Raw genomic sequence first — 20041 nt, 5'->3', positions numbered from 1 at the left:
GGGTTTTGGGTAGGGAATTGGCCAGTTGCCACAGGTTTGATTTGAGGGAAGTTGGGGGTTGTTTAGGGGTAGAGGGGACACCGTCCAGTGTCTTAAATGTTATTGCTTTGCTTTATTTTGCTTTTCCTGCGCTGCTGTCCCGTACCCCTCCCCCGCTGATTGAGCACCCGCGGCCTAGCGCACACAGTCCTATGGGGCCATGTCGACTCTGAAAGTAGTGACCCTTAATGTTAAGGGACTGAACAATCCGGTAAAGCGGAGAGCACTCTTATCTTTGTTGGAGGGGACACAAGCAGACATATGTCTCCTGCAGGAGACTCATTTACTACCCCAGGATTGTCACAGGATGCGCTCTAACAAGTTTCCCACACAGTTCTTCTCCTCTGCTGCATCTAAGACTGCGGGGGTGGCCATTTTGATAGCAAGTTCCTTCAGGGGGGAGGTGTTGTACAAATTCGCAGAACAAAAGGGGAGGCTGTTAGCGTATCGCCTCAAGCTGGGGGACACGACGTTCACTATCGGCTCTTTATATAGCCCGAAGGACCACCAGGAACGCTTTCTTGACTCAGCGCTGGTGGACGTGACGGCCTCCCCTGATAGACATATCATTCTAGGGGGTGATTTGAATATGGTTTTTGACTCCACACTCGATCGGTCCGCGCAGCGTTATCCACAATCTGGGGAACTCTCACAGGCAGGGAAGGCTCGAATCGCTGATATGGACCTACATGATCTTTGGCGCACCCTTCACCCCACGAGTAGGGACTATTCTTACTATTCACATGCACACCGGACTTATGCACGGTTGGACCACCTATTGGTCAGTGGACCGATGTGTGCCTCCGCTACGGCGGCGGACATCGGGGTCCTGTCGTTGTCTGATCATGCACCGGTCGTGGGCACATTTGCGCTTCCGCCGCCCCCCCCCCATCTCGTGGGGTATGGCGACTTAGGGACACCCTCTTACATAAAAAAAACTGTTGTTAAACACATTGAGGAAGCGATCCGGGAGTATCAGGTACACAACGGTAATTCAGACACCTCACTAGCGACACAGTGGGCGGCGTTGAAGACGGTTCTAAGGGGGGAGTTCATTTCCATCTCCTCGGCAGAAAATAGGGAGAGACAACGCAAGAGGGAGGAGCTGACTTCCAAGGTCCGAGAATTGGAGCAGGTCCATCGCCGTACTGGAGCTCCTAGGGTGTGGAAACAACTGAAGGCTGCCAGAAAGCTCTTGTCAGCGTTGGACATGGATAGGGCGGAATACGCAGCGCTGCGCCTAAAACACACGTTTTATACGGGCGGGGATAGGTGCGGCAAGCTCTTGGCGAATAGACTCCGTATGGCGCATCAGCGTAACGTAGTAAAGGAACTGCTCGGTTCTGATGGGGTGGCGGTCTCTGATGACGCGGCTGTGGCGGAAACGTTCTGTAGGTTCTATGAAGAGCTTTACGCAGAAGAGCCCCCTTTGCCGCAGGATACTGCGGACTACTTGGAGTCAGAGGCCCTTCCGGCCCTGGACCCAGCACAAGCGGAACATCTAGAACGCAGCATTCATGTGGAGGAGGTGATATCCGCTGTCTCCAGGCTCAAACACGGGAAAGCCCCAGGCCCGGACGGCTATACGTCCCTGTTTTATAAAACCTTCTGCCCAATTGTGGCCCCTATTCTTACCCGCCTGTTTAACTCCGTCTCCGCGCCGGGGGCCATACCGCCGGATTTGTTAAGGGCGACGGTCTCAGTGATCCCGAAACCTGGGAAGGATCGGGCCCTCTGCGGCTCGTACAGGCCTATATCCCTCCTGAATGTTGACCTTAAATTATATACAGGGATTCTGGCGTCTAGGCTGGCCCTGCATCTACCGGGCTTGGTTGAGGCTGATCAGGCTGGTTTTGTCCCGGGCCGACAGACAGTCGATAATACCAAGAGGGTGGCACACATCTTGGAGAAAGCCTCGCGGATCCCAGGTGAGAGGATGCTGCTGGCGGTGGACGCTGAGAAAGTATTCGATCGCGTTCATTGGCCTTACCTCGAGCTGGTGCTTCGGAAGATGGGTATTGGAGAAAAATTCTGCTCGATGGTCTTCAACTGTTACAAGTCCCCTTCGGCTACAGTTAGGGTTAATGGGTGCAGCTCCCACAGCTTTGAGATTGAACGGGGTACCAGGCAGGGATGCCCGCTTTCCCCCCTCCTTTTTGCTCTCTATATGGAGCCGTTTGCCCAGAGAATTCGCCAGAACCCAGATGCGATTGGGGTCAAGATGGGGCGGTATGTACACACGATCAGTCTTTATGCGGACGATGTCCTCTTGACCCTGGATGATCCAAGACGGGCCCTCCCGGCGTGTATTCAGGAACTAGACGCTTTTTCGAAAGTGGCGGGTTTTAAGATGAACATGGGCAAGTCAGTGGCCCTAGATGTGTCCCTGGCTGTGGATACAAGACAAGATTTGCAAAGGCTTTTCCCCATGCAGTGGTCGTCATCCCTGGTTCCCTACCTAGGGATTCTGCTAGCACCGACGTTGCCAGCGATGGTAACGGCCAATTATGCCTCCCTTAGCAGGAAAATCAAGGAGGAGTTGAGCCGTTGGAGCAAAGGCATGTTGTCCTGGCTTGGCCGGATTGCTGCGGTCAAGATGACAGTCCTCCCCCAGATCTTGTATCTCTTTCGAGCTTTACCGCTCCAGCCACCTGCGGGATGGATCAGACAGACGCAAGCTGACATTGCGCGCTTCATCTGGCAAGGCCGCAAACCGAGACTGAAGAGGGTTCTTTCCACACTGGCCCCTAAGGCGGGAGGCCTCGGCATCCCGGACCTCCGGAAATACTTCCAAGCGGCGCAAATGCGCTACCTGGTAGAGTGGAGCAAGTGGGAATCTGACAAGCATTGGCTCTTTCAAGATCAGGCAGTTGCGGGACGCCCCCTTCAGGAGGTGCGATTCTTCCGACGGATTCACCGCCCTCCCAATCTATATGCTTCTTTTGTCACGCGTGTCCCTTTGAGGGTGTGGGATACGGTCAGTGAAGCTCATGGACTCACCACATTCCCCTCGCCTTTCACGCCGATAGTAGACAACCCTGACTTCTCCCCGGGTTTGGAACCGGGCGCCTTCTCACATTGGAGGGAGGCGGGTTGCCGGGCGCTCTTCCAGATCTATGACTCTGAGGGGTTGGTCCCCTTTCAGCACTTGAAGCAGGAGTTCCACCTGACCGAGACGGATAGGTTACGATACATGCAGGTCAGGCACTGGGCGCTTCAGCCACAGGTGCGAGACACTGCTGATCGCCAGATAACTCCATACGAGTGGTGGTTGGTGACCCGCACCTCTGATGCTAAGCTGATCACGGACCTTTACAAATTCCTGCAACCCCCCACCCCCGTTTCACTTCTATAACCCTGGTAGGTAACGCTGGAATAGAGAACTAGGAAGGACGCTTAGTCATAAGGAGTGGGATCAGATTGCACATCGGGCGAGACACTCTGCATATCACACAGGTCTCACGGAAACACTCACCAAGGTATCCACGTACTGGTATTATACCCCGGAGAGGCTACACGAAATGAACAGGAATATTGGGAGGGAGTGTTGGAGGGGGTGTGGTCAGGTGGGGACTCTCACACATGTACTTTGGGACTGCCCCTTGTTGCAGGATTACTGGAAGGAGATCATTGATGAGATAGATGCTCACTTTGAGATTGAATTGCCACGCTTCCCGGCGTATGTTCTGCTGGTTCTCCCGAATGGTTTGATGTACCCGCTGAAGTCCCGCAAAGGCAGGCAAATAGCAATAGCGCTGGGATCGGCGATTCAGAACATCTTGATTCATTGGCGCACCACTACAGTCCCCTCCATCACGGGCTGGCTACACCGGCTCTGGCACGTTTTAGGTATGGAGAAATTATCGCTTATGGTGGCGGGGGATGTGGAGAAATTTAACGAATTGTGGCAACCCTTTCACGCGCTCTTAACCACAGAATTTAGAGAACTCACCTGTCCAAGGTACCTTAGACTCCTGAGACTCACACCACCGGTGGTCCCGGCTGATTAGGAAGACATGGGATGGGGGCTCATGGGGCGGGGGATGGGGTGGGATGGCAGGACGCATTATTGCTGAGCACTGGACCGGGGGGGTGGGAGGGTGTTGGGGTGTTTGGAGGGAGGGGCTAGGGGGGTAGTGGAGTTGGTTTCTTGCTTCTCTGCCTTTTACTTTTTAGCCCGCTTGATGGTGGCAACCATGTTTAGCCCTTACTACTTTGCTCATTGACTTTTTCTTTGCAGTAGCCCTGTCCACCATCGCGCTCCTTGATCTTTACTCTGCTGTTTTCATTTGGAATGTATGTACCCCTCCCCCTTTTGTTCCCTTACCTCCTCTGTTTTTTGCCTTAATAAAAAGCTTTAAACCTAAAAGAAAGTGTTCTGAAAGTCAGGTCAGTGAGACTTTGTTATCAGCCTAGCTGTGGCCTTAATGAGTGCCTCCCTCGCTCCACTTTCTAATGCAGCCCTGCTTACAGCTCATGTGGTCAGCGTCAATCGAGTGAGTCTGCGAGTAAATCCGCTGATTATAATAAATTATGAACGTCTTCTAGACTGCTTTATCTATTTTCCGCAATTTTGGATACAGTCTGATAAATGAGTTGTTTAACAATTATTTTGTATGCTTTGAAGCAGTTAACTTATCCTTTTGCGTTGCTCAAATGGGTGTAATTTCTGATATTTATATGCTTCCCTCCTCTTCTTTGCTTTATTTTGCCCGAGGAAGTGTCACTCATAGTCGCTGAAATGTCACTCATAATTACATTGAAAATGAAATTATGAAAATGTGACGCATAGCAATCTGACAACTTGGCAGCTATGTATAGCGTGTACAGAGCATCAACAAACTTTACATAGACAAGTCTCATCACACAGATACAAATGCAGAGACTGTGTACAAATATACATGAAACACAGGTAAATACAAAAGCAGTATCTTAAAACGCACCGCAGAACGAAAAACTGTTGACGTTATTTAAATGTATACTGCCTTGAAAAGTAAGACTATTTCAGTGTGTCAAATCTTTCCACCGTCAGGCAAACAGCAGGCCTGTGCCATGTGTCCTTGGAAGCTGCAGAGGGTCACTGGTTTCACTGCGCGGTTTTGACTATGAATGAAGTCTGCGGAGTTAGGCTATCCATTCAGGGCCTGCCCCAGGGCGCTGCCTTCAGCCCGCTGCACAGTCTGGAGCTGCAGCTAAAGGGTTAAACGTCTTCCAACGTCTTCCCCTTTATGCGCAGTAAGTGCAGGTTTATGGACTCGCCTGCTTTCCATCAGCTTATAAAAGCACACAGAAGCAGGACCTTTGTTTCCCCTCAATAGTAAAATCTCCGGCAAATGTTTACATTTCTCTGCGGAAGCGTCCTTAACTCGCGCCACACCCAGGCATGAGCACACAGCGGCAGTCTGCAGCCCGCCCCTGCTTCCTGAGCCATTTGAATGCAGGCGGGCTTCCAGATTAAATCACTTTGGGCCCGATGTAGGTAAATGCCATTTACCGATTTTAAAATACCGAATCCTACCGATTCGGTATTTCAAAATCGGTAAATGGTATGTAGGTCACAACATCTGGATTCGTTACCGAATCCTTAACAATTCTTTAATTACCGATTCGGTAAATACCGAATCGGTAATGGCCATTCATTCCTATGGGCTTTGAAGCCCATAGGAATGATTAGGCATTACCGATTCGGTATTTACCGAATCGGTAATTAAAGAATTCACAAGGGTGCAGGGGGTGTCACTTTGACACCCTCTGGCACCCCCAAAACAGGCACAGGTGCCATGTGGCAGGCATACCTGCCCTAAGGGCAGGTCTGCCTGTCACATGACATAGGTGTGCATGCACACATGTGCATGCACACCGGAATCGGTATTTTACCATGGATTTGTATTCCATGGTAAAATACCGATTCTGTAAGCCATGTGCAGAAGGTACATTGCCTACCTACATTGTATTTTCGGAAATTTTACCGAATCGGTAAATATTACCGAATCGGTAATTATTTTACCGATTCGGTACATATTACCGAATCGGTAAATTTACCGATTCGGTAATGATACCGATTCGGTAAAATTTCCGAAAATGTGCCCCTACATCTCAATAGCCCTTTACCGATCGGAAACGGCCAAAAATCGGTATTTTTGGCCGTTTCCGACCGGTAAAGGGCTACCTACATGTGGCCCTATGTGCTTTCTGGTGGGTGACTCTGACTCACACCCTTCTCATCAAAGCCAAGTGTGCCCCGACCACCGCGCAGAGCAGCGACCTCTGGGAAGACTGCACCGGCCAGCCAGAGCTCTCCAGTTTGAAACATTCCTAGGACTGAGAAGTAATTAGCATATTGGATGACATCTCAGCAAGTGATGTCACACAGCCTTTGAGGTCAGTGACAACACCAGAAGTGATATCATTGGTTTAGTAAAAGCATTTTATAAAAAATACATTCAAAAAATAACACTCAGTAAAAACGCCTTACAAACATACAGTGCCCAGGTGTCCAGCCTCCTCATTCTTGTATTGATTTATATAGCGCTTACTACCCCTGAAGAGGCGTCTAAGCGCTTTTTCGGCGAGTAGCACGCTACTCCGGGACCCATAGAGGATTAGTGTTGAATTTGTATAGTGAAACATGCAAGTACATTTTAAGTGGTGGATAGGTTAGGCAGTTATTTGGATTTGGAATGATAACAGAAGGATAGAGGAGGACAAAGGTTTGTATTTATATAGCACTTGTTACCCCTGATGGGGTGTTGATGCACGCTATTCAGGAAGCCCATAAAGGATTAGTGGTGAATTAACATGGTTGAATATGAAGTAATTTCAGTGGTGGATATTAGTCAGTTATTTGGAGTGAGAAGGATAGCGGAGGGATAAAAGGGGAAGAAAGGTTTGCAGTCATATAGCACTTGTTACCCCTGATGGGTGTTGAAGCGCTTGTCTGAAGCGCTTCTCCCTTGAATTGAAGGGGTCGGTGGGATTCCTCCACTGTGGTGAGATGGTTTCCTGCAGCTTCTGCAGTTCTCAAAAGCTGATTTTTCAAACAGTAGCGCTCCGCACAGTGCCACATTTTGAATTAAAATTCGATACCACCTCTGCACGTGTAACCTTTAGTCTCTTTTGAGTGAGAGCTACATGACCACAAAATGCGTGTTCCACTGACAATGAGTAAGCCTATGAATGATGGTGGATGAGTCGGTTTGCCAGGATTTCAACTTGTGACCTGCAGATTACATCCTATGTCAGGTTTCCCAGTGTGAGCTTCAGGACTGCATTGACCTAACCATAGAGATATTTTTGATCAGATAGAAGTTACCTCATAGAATTCAGCAGTTTATAGCAACATCTGCAGATGGACTGTATTTGTGAAATTGTGCATGCAGTTCAGAAACTTGGCCAGGTGTTCAATGTTCTCTATAAACAGGAATTGTTTTTGCAAAACTCCTTTGGTTTTTTAGATTGTAGTTTAAGATGAAGGTGTCAGGAGTTTAAGGAAGCTTGATTTTGAGATCTTGTAGAACATCTAAGAATTATATAATTATATGACTGCAAGAATTCAAACTTTGGGAACTAAGAGATTGTTCTGCCCAAAACATTAATACAGTCCCCCTCACCACTTCCCCCCTTTTCAGCGGGTGAGCGGTGGGGAGGGGAGATGCAAAAGGGGGATCTAAGGGACCTGGTCGGGGGGTTGGGGGGTGGGGGACTGGCTACAGCCGTTGCGGCTGAATGGGCCTGGTGTCAGCCCAGGCTGCGACCTGGCGGGAGAGGGGGCAGCAGGCAAAGAGGGCGCGTGGGAGGAGGGAACACCCCTATATACCTATGGCCCCGCCCCTTTCCCCTGTCCCTCGCGCCGCCCACCCCTCCAGGATAAGCTGGCTGTCTGCGCCCTCCGCGATATTACGGGGCCTGCCCTCCTATGGGGTCCCCTGCAGGGACCACGGGCATCCTGCATAGTATCTCTATCGGTACACCGCCGCCCGCAACCCCACAATGATCGTCATGTGCGGTGCAGGGGGTAATGTAGGTAGTGCTGGCACGGATGCCGGTGGGGCAAGGGGCAGGTTGGACAGGTCAGTGCCCTCCGGCCCTCCCCCGGCTGCTCCAGATGCGCCAGGAATAGCAGCGCCGTTTCCCCACACATTGGATGGTACTACCCCACCATTAGCGCCAGGCGTCACACTCTCCCTCATATCCTTCCAATGTGGACATGATCTTACCCAGATCGCTTCTAGTGGCGTATTCCATTGTTGGTTGCCCGTTAGCAGGCAAGTTTGATGGGCCAGGCAACTCCTGAACCACTGCCGACAAATTCGAAGTACCAGGAACGTCATGTACTACTGCGACCGTCGTTTTAACACTGCCTTTCTTTTTAGACGGCGGCGGGAAGTCTTTGTTCGTAGGCACCCTTACTCTTTTAGATGCTCTAGCGTGTCCTGTACTACTTGTGTCCTCATCATCCAATGCAATGATGTCATTGTTCACACAAGGGTTCGCCATGGTGCCCTTAAGCAAATTGGTAGCCCATGCCACACCGTTCGTTTCCACTAGTTGTAGGAAAATCGCCGCATGTGCTGCTTGAGCTTCAGAAACCACCCTTGATCCTGCGCCAGCTGGTCTCATTTCCGACATCTTGTGTGGTCTCACTCCCTGTAAGAAAAATTGTAGTGACTACCGGGCGATTTCCCCTCATGGATCCTTAGCCTTATTCTTAAAAGCAGCATTCTCTTGATCATTCTAATACTTACTTTGAAACACGTGGACTCGTTAAAAGGGAGGACCTCGCTATTCCATGAATACGGTGCAGCGACGTCGGTTGTGTGCCACGGTCCTGTATTGGTTGATATAAACATCATTTAGGCTTAGCCCTACCCAATGCCTTGATAAACCGAAGACCCAGGGAGACCAGACCATAAACACCGGTCCCCCGGTCATGGGCCCTACCCACTGTCCCTACCATACCGTAGACCCAGGGGGACCAGGCCATGAACACCGGCCCCCCTGGTTGCAGTCAATGACCCTCTTCACCGGCAAACCCCCCACCTTCTTGGTTCTTACATTCCAATTTTTTGGGGGTGGCACTGTGCTCTCGCTGCTTTATGTCGCAATCCTTATTTGCCTAAAATTGGGGAACACGCATTACAACATGCAGCAAGAAGACGCAACCATGAAGTCATATTATATTCCAGTCCTATGTAGCAAGTCCAACTGGAATCACTAGCATTCCAATAATTCTAATACTGTCCTCAAACATTCCACTGTTGACCTATGCAAGTGCACCACATGGCTTGTTCTGTTGCGTAATTAATAGCGTCAATATTTTATCAAAATGCACAAAATTGTAGTTGTAAATCAGGGCATGTCCTATTGTGGATTATTCACAATACAATCTAGCTAACTGTGGTCAAGTAACGTAATTCCCCCATGCCTAGGAAAGTGAATGTGCCGTTAGGAACCCTACGAGCATAATTTAAAATTATGGACACCTGAAAACGTGAGCATGGTTTAACATTAGAGACACCTCATGTGCCCACACTGCACTTTGCTTCCATAGAATTAATTGTCCTCTGAACACATGAGCATAATTTAAAATCAGAGCCACCTGAATTGGTTGTCCTTTAAACCCGGGCGCTGTGTATTTCACTAAACTGTGTTAAATTGTTGCCTGAGGCGGTCTTTCGTAACGCACATGATGCGCACTCTGCACTATCGTCCGCGCAATCCTGCACTATAAGCCGGGTGTTTAAGGGAGCCTTGCGGTCAGAACCCGGTCTTGCCGGAAACACCTGCAGCCTCGACCGGATGCTGCCTTTCAACCTTGCCCCGTAATTGCGGAACCGCTTGCCGTCTCGTCCGGAAGCCCCTTTTTCCGGAAGCGCTTGCAGAATGTGAGATCAGTCCGCCGAGTGTCTCACGCCACCCGGGTGCTTAGAGGAACAATAAAATAACCGCTTAAACTGCGGTTGCCGGTGTCGCCGCCTCAGGCAACCCTTCCCTTTGGCCTCCTGTTGCTCGCGGTGCCAGAGGAGCCACATGCCGCTCCCCGCCACCCCGACCTCGGCAACCCGCCCCTTAGCTTCAACCCGCCCTTCTCGCGGTGCCGGTGGAGCCACATGCCGCTCCCCGCCACCCCGACCTCGCTGCCCAATAATTATAAATTCTGTTAACAACTGCGGGTGACTGTGGAGCCGCTTAAGGCAACCCGCTCCCTCGCTTCAACCCGCCCCTTCTACTCGCTGTCGCTCGCGGTGCCGGTGGAGCCACATGCCGCTCCCCGCCACCCCGACCTCGCTGCCCAGTCATTCACATTTCTGCTAACATTGCGGGAGCAAGCAGAGCCGCCTAAGGAAACCCGCCCCTTATCCACGCTGACGCTCGCGGTGCCGGTGGAGCCACATGCCGCTCCCCGCCACCCCGACCTCGCTGCCCAGTAATTCACATTCTGACATTACGGGAGTATGCAGGGCCGCCTAAGGCAACCCGCCCCTTATCCTCGCTGACGCTCGCGGTGCCGGTGGAGCCACATGCCGCTCCCCGCCACCCGACCTCGCTGCCCTGTAACTTAAAATTTTGCTAGAACTGCGGGTGCCGCGGGACCGCCTAGGCAACCCGCCCCTATGCCTCACTGTCGTTCGCGGTGGACCCACACGTCGATCCCCGCCACCCCGACCTCGCTAACTCTTACTTCTCCGCGCGTAGTGCGCGCGATGCCGATACAGCTCACCACAGCCTCGCCCCATGGACGCCATGTGACCTTCTCTTTCCCTCCGCCCGCACAACAGACCCCGCACGCCAAACACAACAGATCTCTGGGCTCCCCGTGGTAGAACCACGGAGCCCTGTCGACTCGGATGTTCCCGAGGACGGGGCCCGGGGGGAGGCCTAATGATCCCTTACCTCCGAGTGGAGCTGAATGCACGGGCCTCGCGTCCGACGTCGGGGGGGAAATGAGAGGGGGGAGGGGCTGGGAGGCCTAATGGACCTAAGGCTGGCGAGGAGCAGCCTGGCACGACCGACTAGTGAGGGTGGGCAGCAGCAAAGAGGGCGCCAGGAGGGAGGGGCTCCCCTATATCATGTCCCAAAAGGGGGACGGCCTTCCCTTGGGTGAACCCGCCCCCTGCCCCACCTCCCTCCACTGGACTGGCCTGCGGTTCCCCACGCCCTACTACGGGGTTTGCCCTCCTATGGGGTCCCCTGCAGGGACCTCGGGCATCCCGCAAACATCAAAGGGGTGGAGTGTCATGAAGGAGTAGGATGTGTAGTGGTGTGCTAAGGTAATGAATGGATGCTGGAGAAACTCTTAGGAGTTTGGGGTTCTGAGGCAATGAAGTTTGTTAGGCTAACTCTATTCCACTGCTGCATTGTAGGTCTTTGGTGAATGAGTGAAATACAGTGGTCTGAGTACAAGGCTGCCAGTTTTCTAGAGTCATTTGTGTGAACACAGAATGGACTATTGCTAGAGACAATAAACACATGAACACATTCACCAGTCCTAACCTTAGCTTCTTCATTAACATCCCAAGTAAACGACACCGCATTGTATGCAATTTCTTCAATATTTCCAATTGTATTGAAGCTTTCTTTGTAGTCCGCTGCAGAAAGAAGAGAAAAATGAAAAAGACAATGATTCATCTTGTTGAGCTTGTGTATTAGCATTACATCACTACCAATGCACTAGTATTTCTTAAATTGCTGTTATTTTGTGTAGAACGGTGCTTATTCCTGTACATGCCTGGTTATCACTTAAGAGCGCAAACAATTTTCCCTTTTAAAGTCTCTTATTTTATATGTATTTAAATTGTTGGCAGGACCTGTTTCATTCCATATCCAAATATTTTATAAAATAAAAATCACAATCAAGGTGGTGTGAGTGGATAGAAAATGTACTTGGTGCACATCATACATCCATGATTGTGTGATCATTCAAATCCTCTTTCTGTGTATTACGATTCTACCCCACCAACATGCGCTTTACAAGGCATCTGCAATAGCCCTATTGTTGGTACAACAGTGACTTGATCAAGAATGGGAGAGAAAGTATGTGGGAAGACAATATTCACTCTCTGGAGATGAGGAGCCACTAAACTCCCAAACAGATCTAACTGGAGTCTAATTTTTCTGATTCCTTCTTCAATACCATTGCAGAATAATTAAAGAGAAGGCATGTATTGTGGATGATAGCACAAAGGAGCAATACCAGACGAGACAGGAAGAGGTTTCATAGGGAAGGGGTGTTGTCTTGGTCTGTCCAATGACATCTGAGGTCTGAACTGTGCGACCTATGGGAGGCAGTCCAAAAGCCACAAGGTTCTATATTTCCCAAATGTGAAATCTAATTGGTGATTAATCAACAGCACCCCATCCAAAATGGCACCTATTTTAATATAGCGTATGAATAACTGGGGAACAAATATACAGTGGATAGTATGTGAGTCTAAATTTTAGGCATTTTTGTAGGTTAATCAAATGAATAAGCCTGAAACTTTGTTCCTTAATGGTTGTGCTAATGTAACTTAACACCGATATGCTATACTTTGAGACTTATTTAATTAACTCTGGTTGTGTTCTCTATAATTTGTGTGCCCAATTAGCGGAAATGTATGGAGATCGAATCCTCGATAAGGTAAAGCCCTCTTAGATAGCAGTCATTTGAAATGAATGACTAACAGTTGAAATGACAACTGTAGGAAGCTGGCTCTCTATGTGATATATCAAGAATCTGATATACGATGTAAAGAGTCCAGGAGTTCCGTTGTGCATGAACAGGGGTTAGCTATGCAATCCCAAAGTACTCTACTAGGGAGATAGTGTGGCCGAGCAGCTTTAGGCTTAACAAAGAGGAGTGAAAAACATTTGCAAATACATACAATGATCGATAAATGACACTCACAACTTAAGAAGGAGATCCACACCAATTCATAAAAATAACAAATACCTTTATATATGTTTAGACATCGGGAAGTATGTTTTTAAATTATTTTCAATAAAAAAATGTATACTTAGTGCAATTTCTAAGTACTGCAATGTGTGCTGACAGTAATAGGACTGACTGGCACAGGCGCATATCTGCTCATGCAGGTATGCCCTCACATGTAATATTCAGCACCCTGCCTTACGGCTGTTAGGCCTGCTGTAGGGGCATCTTACAAATATTACATGCAGTGTTAGGGGACATGGCACACAAGGATGTGTGACATGTTGTCTTTTCACTTTTGTGTGCACCAAGACACGCAGCCTGCAATGGCAGTCATGCATGTGCTTGGTAATGGGTCCCTTAGGGTGGCACGATTCATGCTGCAGCCCTTACGGATGCTCTTTAGTACCTCAGACCCTAGGAACCCGGGTACCATTTACTAGGGACCTACAGAGAGTATTAAAGGTTTTGCCAATTGGGGTAACAATTGTATAGTTTTGGGAAAGAGTTCTGGCACTGGGGACCTGCTTCAGTCAAAATCACATTATATACCAGACAAAAAGTGAGGGTGACCATGTCAAAAAGGGGCACTTTCCTACAATAACTATATTTTGGAAGACAATATTCACTATGAAGGTGAGGAGCCACTAAACTCCCAAACACATCAAACTGGAATCTCTTTTATCTGAATCTGATTCCTTCATGACAATCATTGCATAATAAATTAAGAGAAGACATGTATTGTGGCTGGCGTCCCCAAAGAAGCAATACCAGAAAAAACTAGAAGAGTATTTATAGCCATCACACAGAGAAGGAGTGTTGGCTTGCCCTGTCCAATGACACATCTGAGGTCTAAACTTAGCGACATATGGTGTGTAGCTGCAGTGGGATTTGTCAGTGCATGGGAATAGGTTTCTTCAGTAGAATAAGTAAAGGGGGTCTCCACTGTACACCTCATTTCAGAAGTCTTCTGTAGAGCATGGTACCCATGTCTGGAGACACAAGAATGGTCTTCCAGCAAGTGTAATTCGTGTATGGAACTACCTTGCAGCAGGAAAGGTCAGTTCACAGTCAATAACCAAATTCCAAAGAGCATGTGATCTACACATGGATGTCATCATTGTGTAAGAGTATGGTTAGACTATATATGGTCTATAGCCCTGTGTCAGATGATTGATACTGCAAGGCTCATTGGACTTTATCTGTAAACAACATCCATTAATCTATTTTAAAAAACTAAAATGGAGTTAAAGTCATGAATATTTTAGAGCACCTCGAATGGGATAACGTTGGGATGATACAAAGGATTAGGGCCATAGCTATACTTATCACAGCAGGTACAATGACACAGGGGCCCAGGGCTATGAGGGACCCATTGCACCCCAGTTATGGCTGTTCTTTGATACCCAATAGAGATCATGTGGGAGAGTGAAACCTGTTGCATAAGGACCCTTAGCACCTTTGCTTTGACACTGTTAACGTCCATTGTTTTTCCCAATTTTGCATGAAATAGAAATATATTCTTTACACATAATGTTCAGGTCGAGTAATTCTCTTGTCGTGCTGTGCACCATCATCTGATCACATTAATAAAACTCCTGGCAAGTCAGGCTAAGAAGGTCGGCTAAATCCAGATTACAGCCAATCAACACCCTAATTCCATGCATCAATATGGACTATCACTCTCAGAGGAATGACATTGATCTTGATCACAAGTCACGATTCACATATGCTCGCTAATAATTGATATGAAATTCTACAAAACCGTCTATTTATATTGGACGGATGATATCACTTACAAACCTGGTGCTTTTTTCTGAAGCTATTAGGCTGAAATATTATTTGTGAAAACCTGGAGGAATAGACATCAGAATGTGGTAAGCTAAATATCGTCTTATAGAACTATTGTATCCTACATATCGCTTACAAAAATATTGTCCCGTTGGATGTAGATTTTCTGTTATCTACTGCCAATGTGGTGGTTTTTTTGTAAACTATATTTAGGGCACAATGTGGGGTCAGGCAATATTTTGGTTATTATATTATGGTAACATACCACCAGGGGACATAGGTCTCATTCTGTGCTGTTGAGTCCACCACGTGGGTGAAACATTTACATCTGGAATACACAGTAAGAGGCAATTATCCAAGTGAAGTGATTTCACTTTTGGAAAGGTAATAACTGAATCCATTGCCAGAATATATTGGAAAACTGCACACTACACATGGGAAAACCTTGATGGAAGTATAAGGTGACAGGCCTCTGCTGGGCTTTTCAGTCATATATTATGTGAATCCTTCTTTTCACCTAAAGTCTGACTTTATAAACAACTGGTCTAAGGCTGGGTTTGTGTTGGTGTGTGAGGAGGTATCGCAGTTCAATATATCAATATGAATGAATGAAATGAGACTCCTTCTAAAGTGCATGACTACTCTCTGGAGTGTCCCAGTGCTGAACTTGCAGTTGACCTCGAAATACAACCACATCACTATACTTGTCGAAAGAGCCATGTCTTCAGCCTTTTCTTGTACAAGTTGGAGGACGCTACCGAGCATAGCTCCAATGGGAGTTTATTCCAGGTCACTTATCCAAGATAGGAAAGAGTCCTTTTGCCCATTCTCATGCGCCAGACCTTAGGGGTCCTGGCCAAGTGGCCATGGGCTACCGTAGGTTTCTGGATGGGGTATAGAAACTAAGGGGTATATTCACAAGGAAATGGAGCAGCACTGTGCTGCGGCAAATTTTGCTGTACAAAAGGGGGTGGTGATGGACGGAGCATCTGAATCAATCAAACACTCACCCCCAGTCAAAAGATCTGGGTTTAATCCATCACCGTTCTTTAGCCCACTCAGCCACCCCAGTTCAGACATGGCTATATGCAAATCAGTCTGACCCTGTGCCTCATGGGAACAGTCCAGCCCGAACTGCCAAGCCATGTCTTCCCTGGACCGGAAACAAGCTTCCGAGGACTGGTTTCTGGCATTCCAGCCGTCTTCAGCCCGGCTTGCTTGAATCCAGCGGCAAAGTGAGCAAGGGACTCACGTCTGAGCATACCCTCCCACACTGCATTGTTTAAAAAAATGCAGGAATGCACCTTATTCTTGTGAATACAGCGCTACCCTGCGTTTTCCATGGTGCTGGCGCAAAAAAGAGCTGTCTAGCGCCAACACAGACACCCTTGTGCCATAGTGCGTATTGCAGGGAATTATTGTTTATGTGCTAGAAGGGACACTTTACTGCACATAAACAAGCTTTAAACGTGATTTGTTCTTTCTATGTGTAGGGGAGAAAGAGCAAAAACGAGGAGAAATAAAAGTATTTCTCCTTGTGGCGCCAATTTAACTCCTGCTTTTTCATGGCATTAGTTGTTGGCGCTTCCTCAGATTTAAATATCCTTGTAAATCTGGGGCAGGATCACAAAGAGATGGGTGTTGCAGTTTAATGCCCACAGCAACACCCATTACATGCCCCTTTCATGTAGATACCTGAATGAAATGGGACCACATTCACAATGCGGCGTTAAGCGAGCCAAAGTGGCTTAACAACACTTTGTGAATATGGATCAGGGCATTGTGCCACCGGAATGTCAGTAAAAGTGACGTTCTGGTGGTGCAATTCCCTTGTAAATATGCCCCTAAATCTAACCCTAAAATAGGCTGCACCCGAATGGTGTGGTGCTCTATGGATTAGGACCAGCGTTTTGAAGAGAATTCTCTTCTTTATTCGGTATTCAGGTGCAAAGACACGTGTGTTCTTGTGGGCAGGTTAAGTAGAATGTGTGCTGCCATGTTTTGAGGCTTGTTAACCAGATAGTCCCGGAGTCCCGTATTTCCAAAGTCCAGTCTAGATATTATGAGTGACTGGATTACTACCCTTTTTGAGGACAGGGAAAGATAGTGTAAATGTTTTTCCAGAGATTGCAAGAGCCAAAAGCACGGTACGACCACCGACCTGATCTGTGGTTGGAATGACAAAGCATAATCAAATTTGATGACCAGGTTTTTGACTGCCCTCCAGAGGTCCAAGGGTTGGGGCATTGTTGGGCCACAGCATCTGCCAGTCCAGAGGATTAGGGCCAAAGAATAAGACCTCTGTCTTTTCTGCATTGCATTTTAATTGATGTAAGGAGATCCCGTGAAAGACAGAGGAAAGACAGGTTTTAATTGACTCTCCCGAAATCTCCTCTCCCCTCCTATAGGTAAATAACTGTGTGTCATCGGCATATGTGATCACAATGACCCCCCGGGCCTTTGTTAACTGTGCTAGATGAGTAAGTTACGCTTTATACAAAGTGGAGCTCAAGGACGACCCCGGCAGCATTCCTACTGTCTACTCAAATGCCCCCAATGAGTATGGGGAAACCATATACCTCTATCCTTCAATCCTTCAATAAGGAAGCTATCCAATCTAGACCCACTCCACCTATACCAAAGGCCTGGAGACGAGCTAGGAGCATAGAATGAGGGACCGTATCAAACGCCACTGCGAGATCTAACATAATCAAAACATAATTTCCCCCCGCATCCAAGGTACCTCTAATATTTTCAGTGACTTCAACCACTGCCATCTCAGTACTGAAGTTTGGCCTGAAGCTGGATTGGCTGGAGTAGCTCACTGGTTTCAAGATACTGAGACAGATGTTGGTTAACAGACTTTTTAAGTACCTTGGATAATGCTAGTAGTAGGGAGATTGGCCTGTAGTTGGACTGCTCCATGGTGTCTGCTGTGGGCTTTTTTAATAGTGGAAGAATTTATATCCATATGTACGTGGTGTCATTATTGGACCATTGATTCAGCTGGGCATAATACATTTGTATTTTTATGTCGCCATTACTTTAAGAATTCCTGAAATCTTAGGAAGGATGTTTAACTCCTTAGCAAAGCATCGTGCTGGGCTTAGGTCATGGCAGTGCAAATGGAGATGTAATGGCCTGGAATGAGGCAGGTAGAAACTATGGGATTTAAGGCATTTCAGAAGTGGAGAGTAGGTAAGGTCATACTACTGCCCCTATGCTTCTTGCACCTGTGTTCTGGGCACAGTGGCAAGGTGGGTGTGAGTTTTAGGGGTGGTGCCCCCCTCCCGGAGTGGCCGCTGAGGAAATCGCCAGCACCCCCTGCTATTGCACACTGCTGAGGGGTGGCAAATGCAGGGGCAGCCACAGGGGGGCATTGCTCTAGCTAAGCCACTGTCTAGGCGGGGTAAAGCCGACAAGGTCACATGATCAAAGGGGTAAGTGAGTGACCTGCCATGCGAAAGAGGTGGTCACATAGGGATGATCATGTGACTTACAGACAACATAAACAATTCTGGGAGTAGATCCATGTTTGAGCATGCTGACGCAACCTCCAGCTGCAAGTAGCTTGCGAAACCGACACCATATTGCCACTCTATACTAATTGGACTATGCATGTTGTAGTTGATTAGTCCGGCAGCCAATAGCATCTAATTGCACAAGATCACAGGCATGTTTACAACCTTTCAGGGCCGCAAGGAATTTCCCTAATGGCAAGAGCGGTAAAGATGCTGCTATATATAGCTCACAATCCCCCCCAAGGATGATTTGAGTTGTTTAGGGACAAAGTAGAGGATTATTCAGATGGGTAGCCACTGGAATATTGTGTCAAAAAATACTAGATTCTACAATCCAATGAATTTGAATTTGAATTTAAAATATTTATATAGCGCAACATTCACCACGCGGTTTCATGGCGCTGTGGAGGTTAATTTAGCAGTAGGACGAAGAACTGGTGGAGAAAAGAAAATTAAGATCAGTTCACATTAAGAAAAGCCTGGGTGAAAAGAAAGGTCTTAAGATCTTTTCGGAAATGGGAGTAGTGACTAGCCAGACGCAAGTGATCGGGGAGGGAGTTCCAAAAGGATGGTGCCAGGAATGAAAAGTTGGCTCTGCCCCATTTCTTGCGTCTGTACCGGGGTACCTGAAGAAGTGATTGGGTAGATGAACGAAGCTCACGGACAGGGATGTACTCTTTTAGCAGAGAAGAGATGAAAGCAGTGGCAGTCCCCTGGCGCGCCTGAAAAACCATGCAACCGGTTTTAAAAAGGGATCGCTCCCTGACAGGTAGCCAATGTAGTGCCTTCAGTAGGAGAGTAGAATGATGGGAGCGGGGGAGGCCATACACCAATCTGGCCGCCTGGTTTTGAACCAGCTGGAGCTTACGCAGACTGTACGCTGGGATGCCGTTGTAAAGGGCATTGGCGTAGTCCAGCCGGGAGATAACCAGTGCGGACATGATTAACTTAAGTGCAGGGGGAGAAAAGAAACGAGAAACAGAGCGGATAGTTCGAAGAACAAGAAAACAGGAAGAAACAACAGAACTAATTTGTGAGTGAAGGTTGAGATGATTGTTAAGTTTAATGCCCAGAGTCTTAACTGAGGAAGAGGGAGTGGGGGGGGGGGGATCCTAAAGAAGAAGGCCAAAAAGAAGAGTTCCAGGGACTGGAGGAACCACCCGTAAGGACCAATTCTGTTTTGTCAGGGTTCAACTTCAGATGGTTGTGGTTCATCCAGTCCCTGATGAAAATCATAATAGACTGAAAATTGGAAATGGAATGAGGGGAAGAAGACAGGTTAAAGATAAGCTGGAGGTCATCTGCATAATTGAAAACAGTGACCTCCAGTTGCTGAAGTGCAAAGATCAGAGGATAGATATAAAGATTAAACAGAAGGGGGGAAAGAGAAGATACAATGGTAAATCGCCCCTCCCCCTCCGATTGACCTCTAGCCTTTGAGATGAACCTGGAAAGTGTAGGTGCCGACATTCCAGTGTGGGGCAGAAAAAAAAAACACAAAACAGCAATGAAATTGGCGCTTAGGCAGTAGGAGATAGAAAATGAATCTCCTGTACGGTCAGGGCGTGTGACATATCATGCCCTCGCTAACCAGTGCCAGGTACAGCCCCACACCACCACAATTAATGCCAACTGAAACCCAGGTTCACCTTCGAATTAGAGGAAGGAGGTTGACATGCTGCCTTTGGTTGATTTCCCAGGGGACTTAATGACAGGACGCGGCTATCAATTTTCACGGAGTGTGGTTAAAATATATACTGACTAATCCACCCTCAGCAAT

The 20041-nt window shown here is 47.9% G+C and overlaps 1 protein-coding gene across 2 annotated transcripts in view; it reads right to left on the bottom strand.

Annotated features, from left to right (window-relative positions):
• GRHL2 (grainyhead like transcription factor 2) overlaps positions 1-20041 on the bottom strand; it is a 452715-nt gene that overhangs the window by 130663 nt on the left and 302011 nt on the right. For both annotated transcript variants that reach the window (XM_086966065.1, XM_086966066.1), the window contains exon 8: positions 11533-11627. In XM_086966065.1, coding sequence (XP_086822191.1) covers positions 11533-11627 — 95 coding nt within the window. The remainder of the gene's footprint in view (positions 1-11532; positions 11628-20041) is intronic.

This window comes from Lissotriton vulgaris, chromosome 4_1, assembly GCF_964263255.1.
Source record: "Lissotriton vulgaris chromosome 4_1, aLisVul1.2, whole genome shotgun sequence".
NCBI classification, from domain to species: domain Eukaryota; kingdom Metazoa; phylum Chordata; class Amphibia; order Caudata; family Salamandridae; genus Lissotriton; species Lissotriton vulgaris.
Note: the sequence above shows the minus strand (reverse complement) of the source record. Positions and strands in the feature narration are given on the sequence as shown.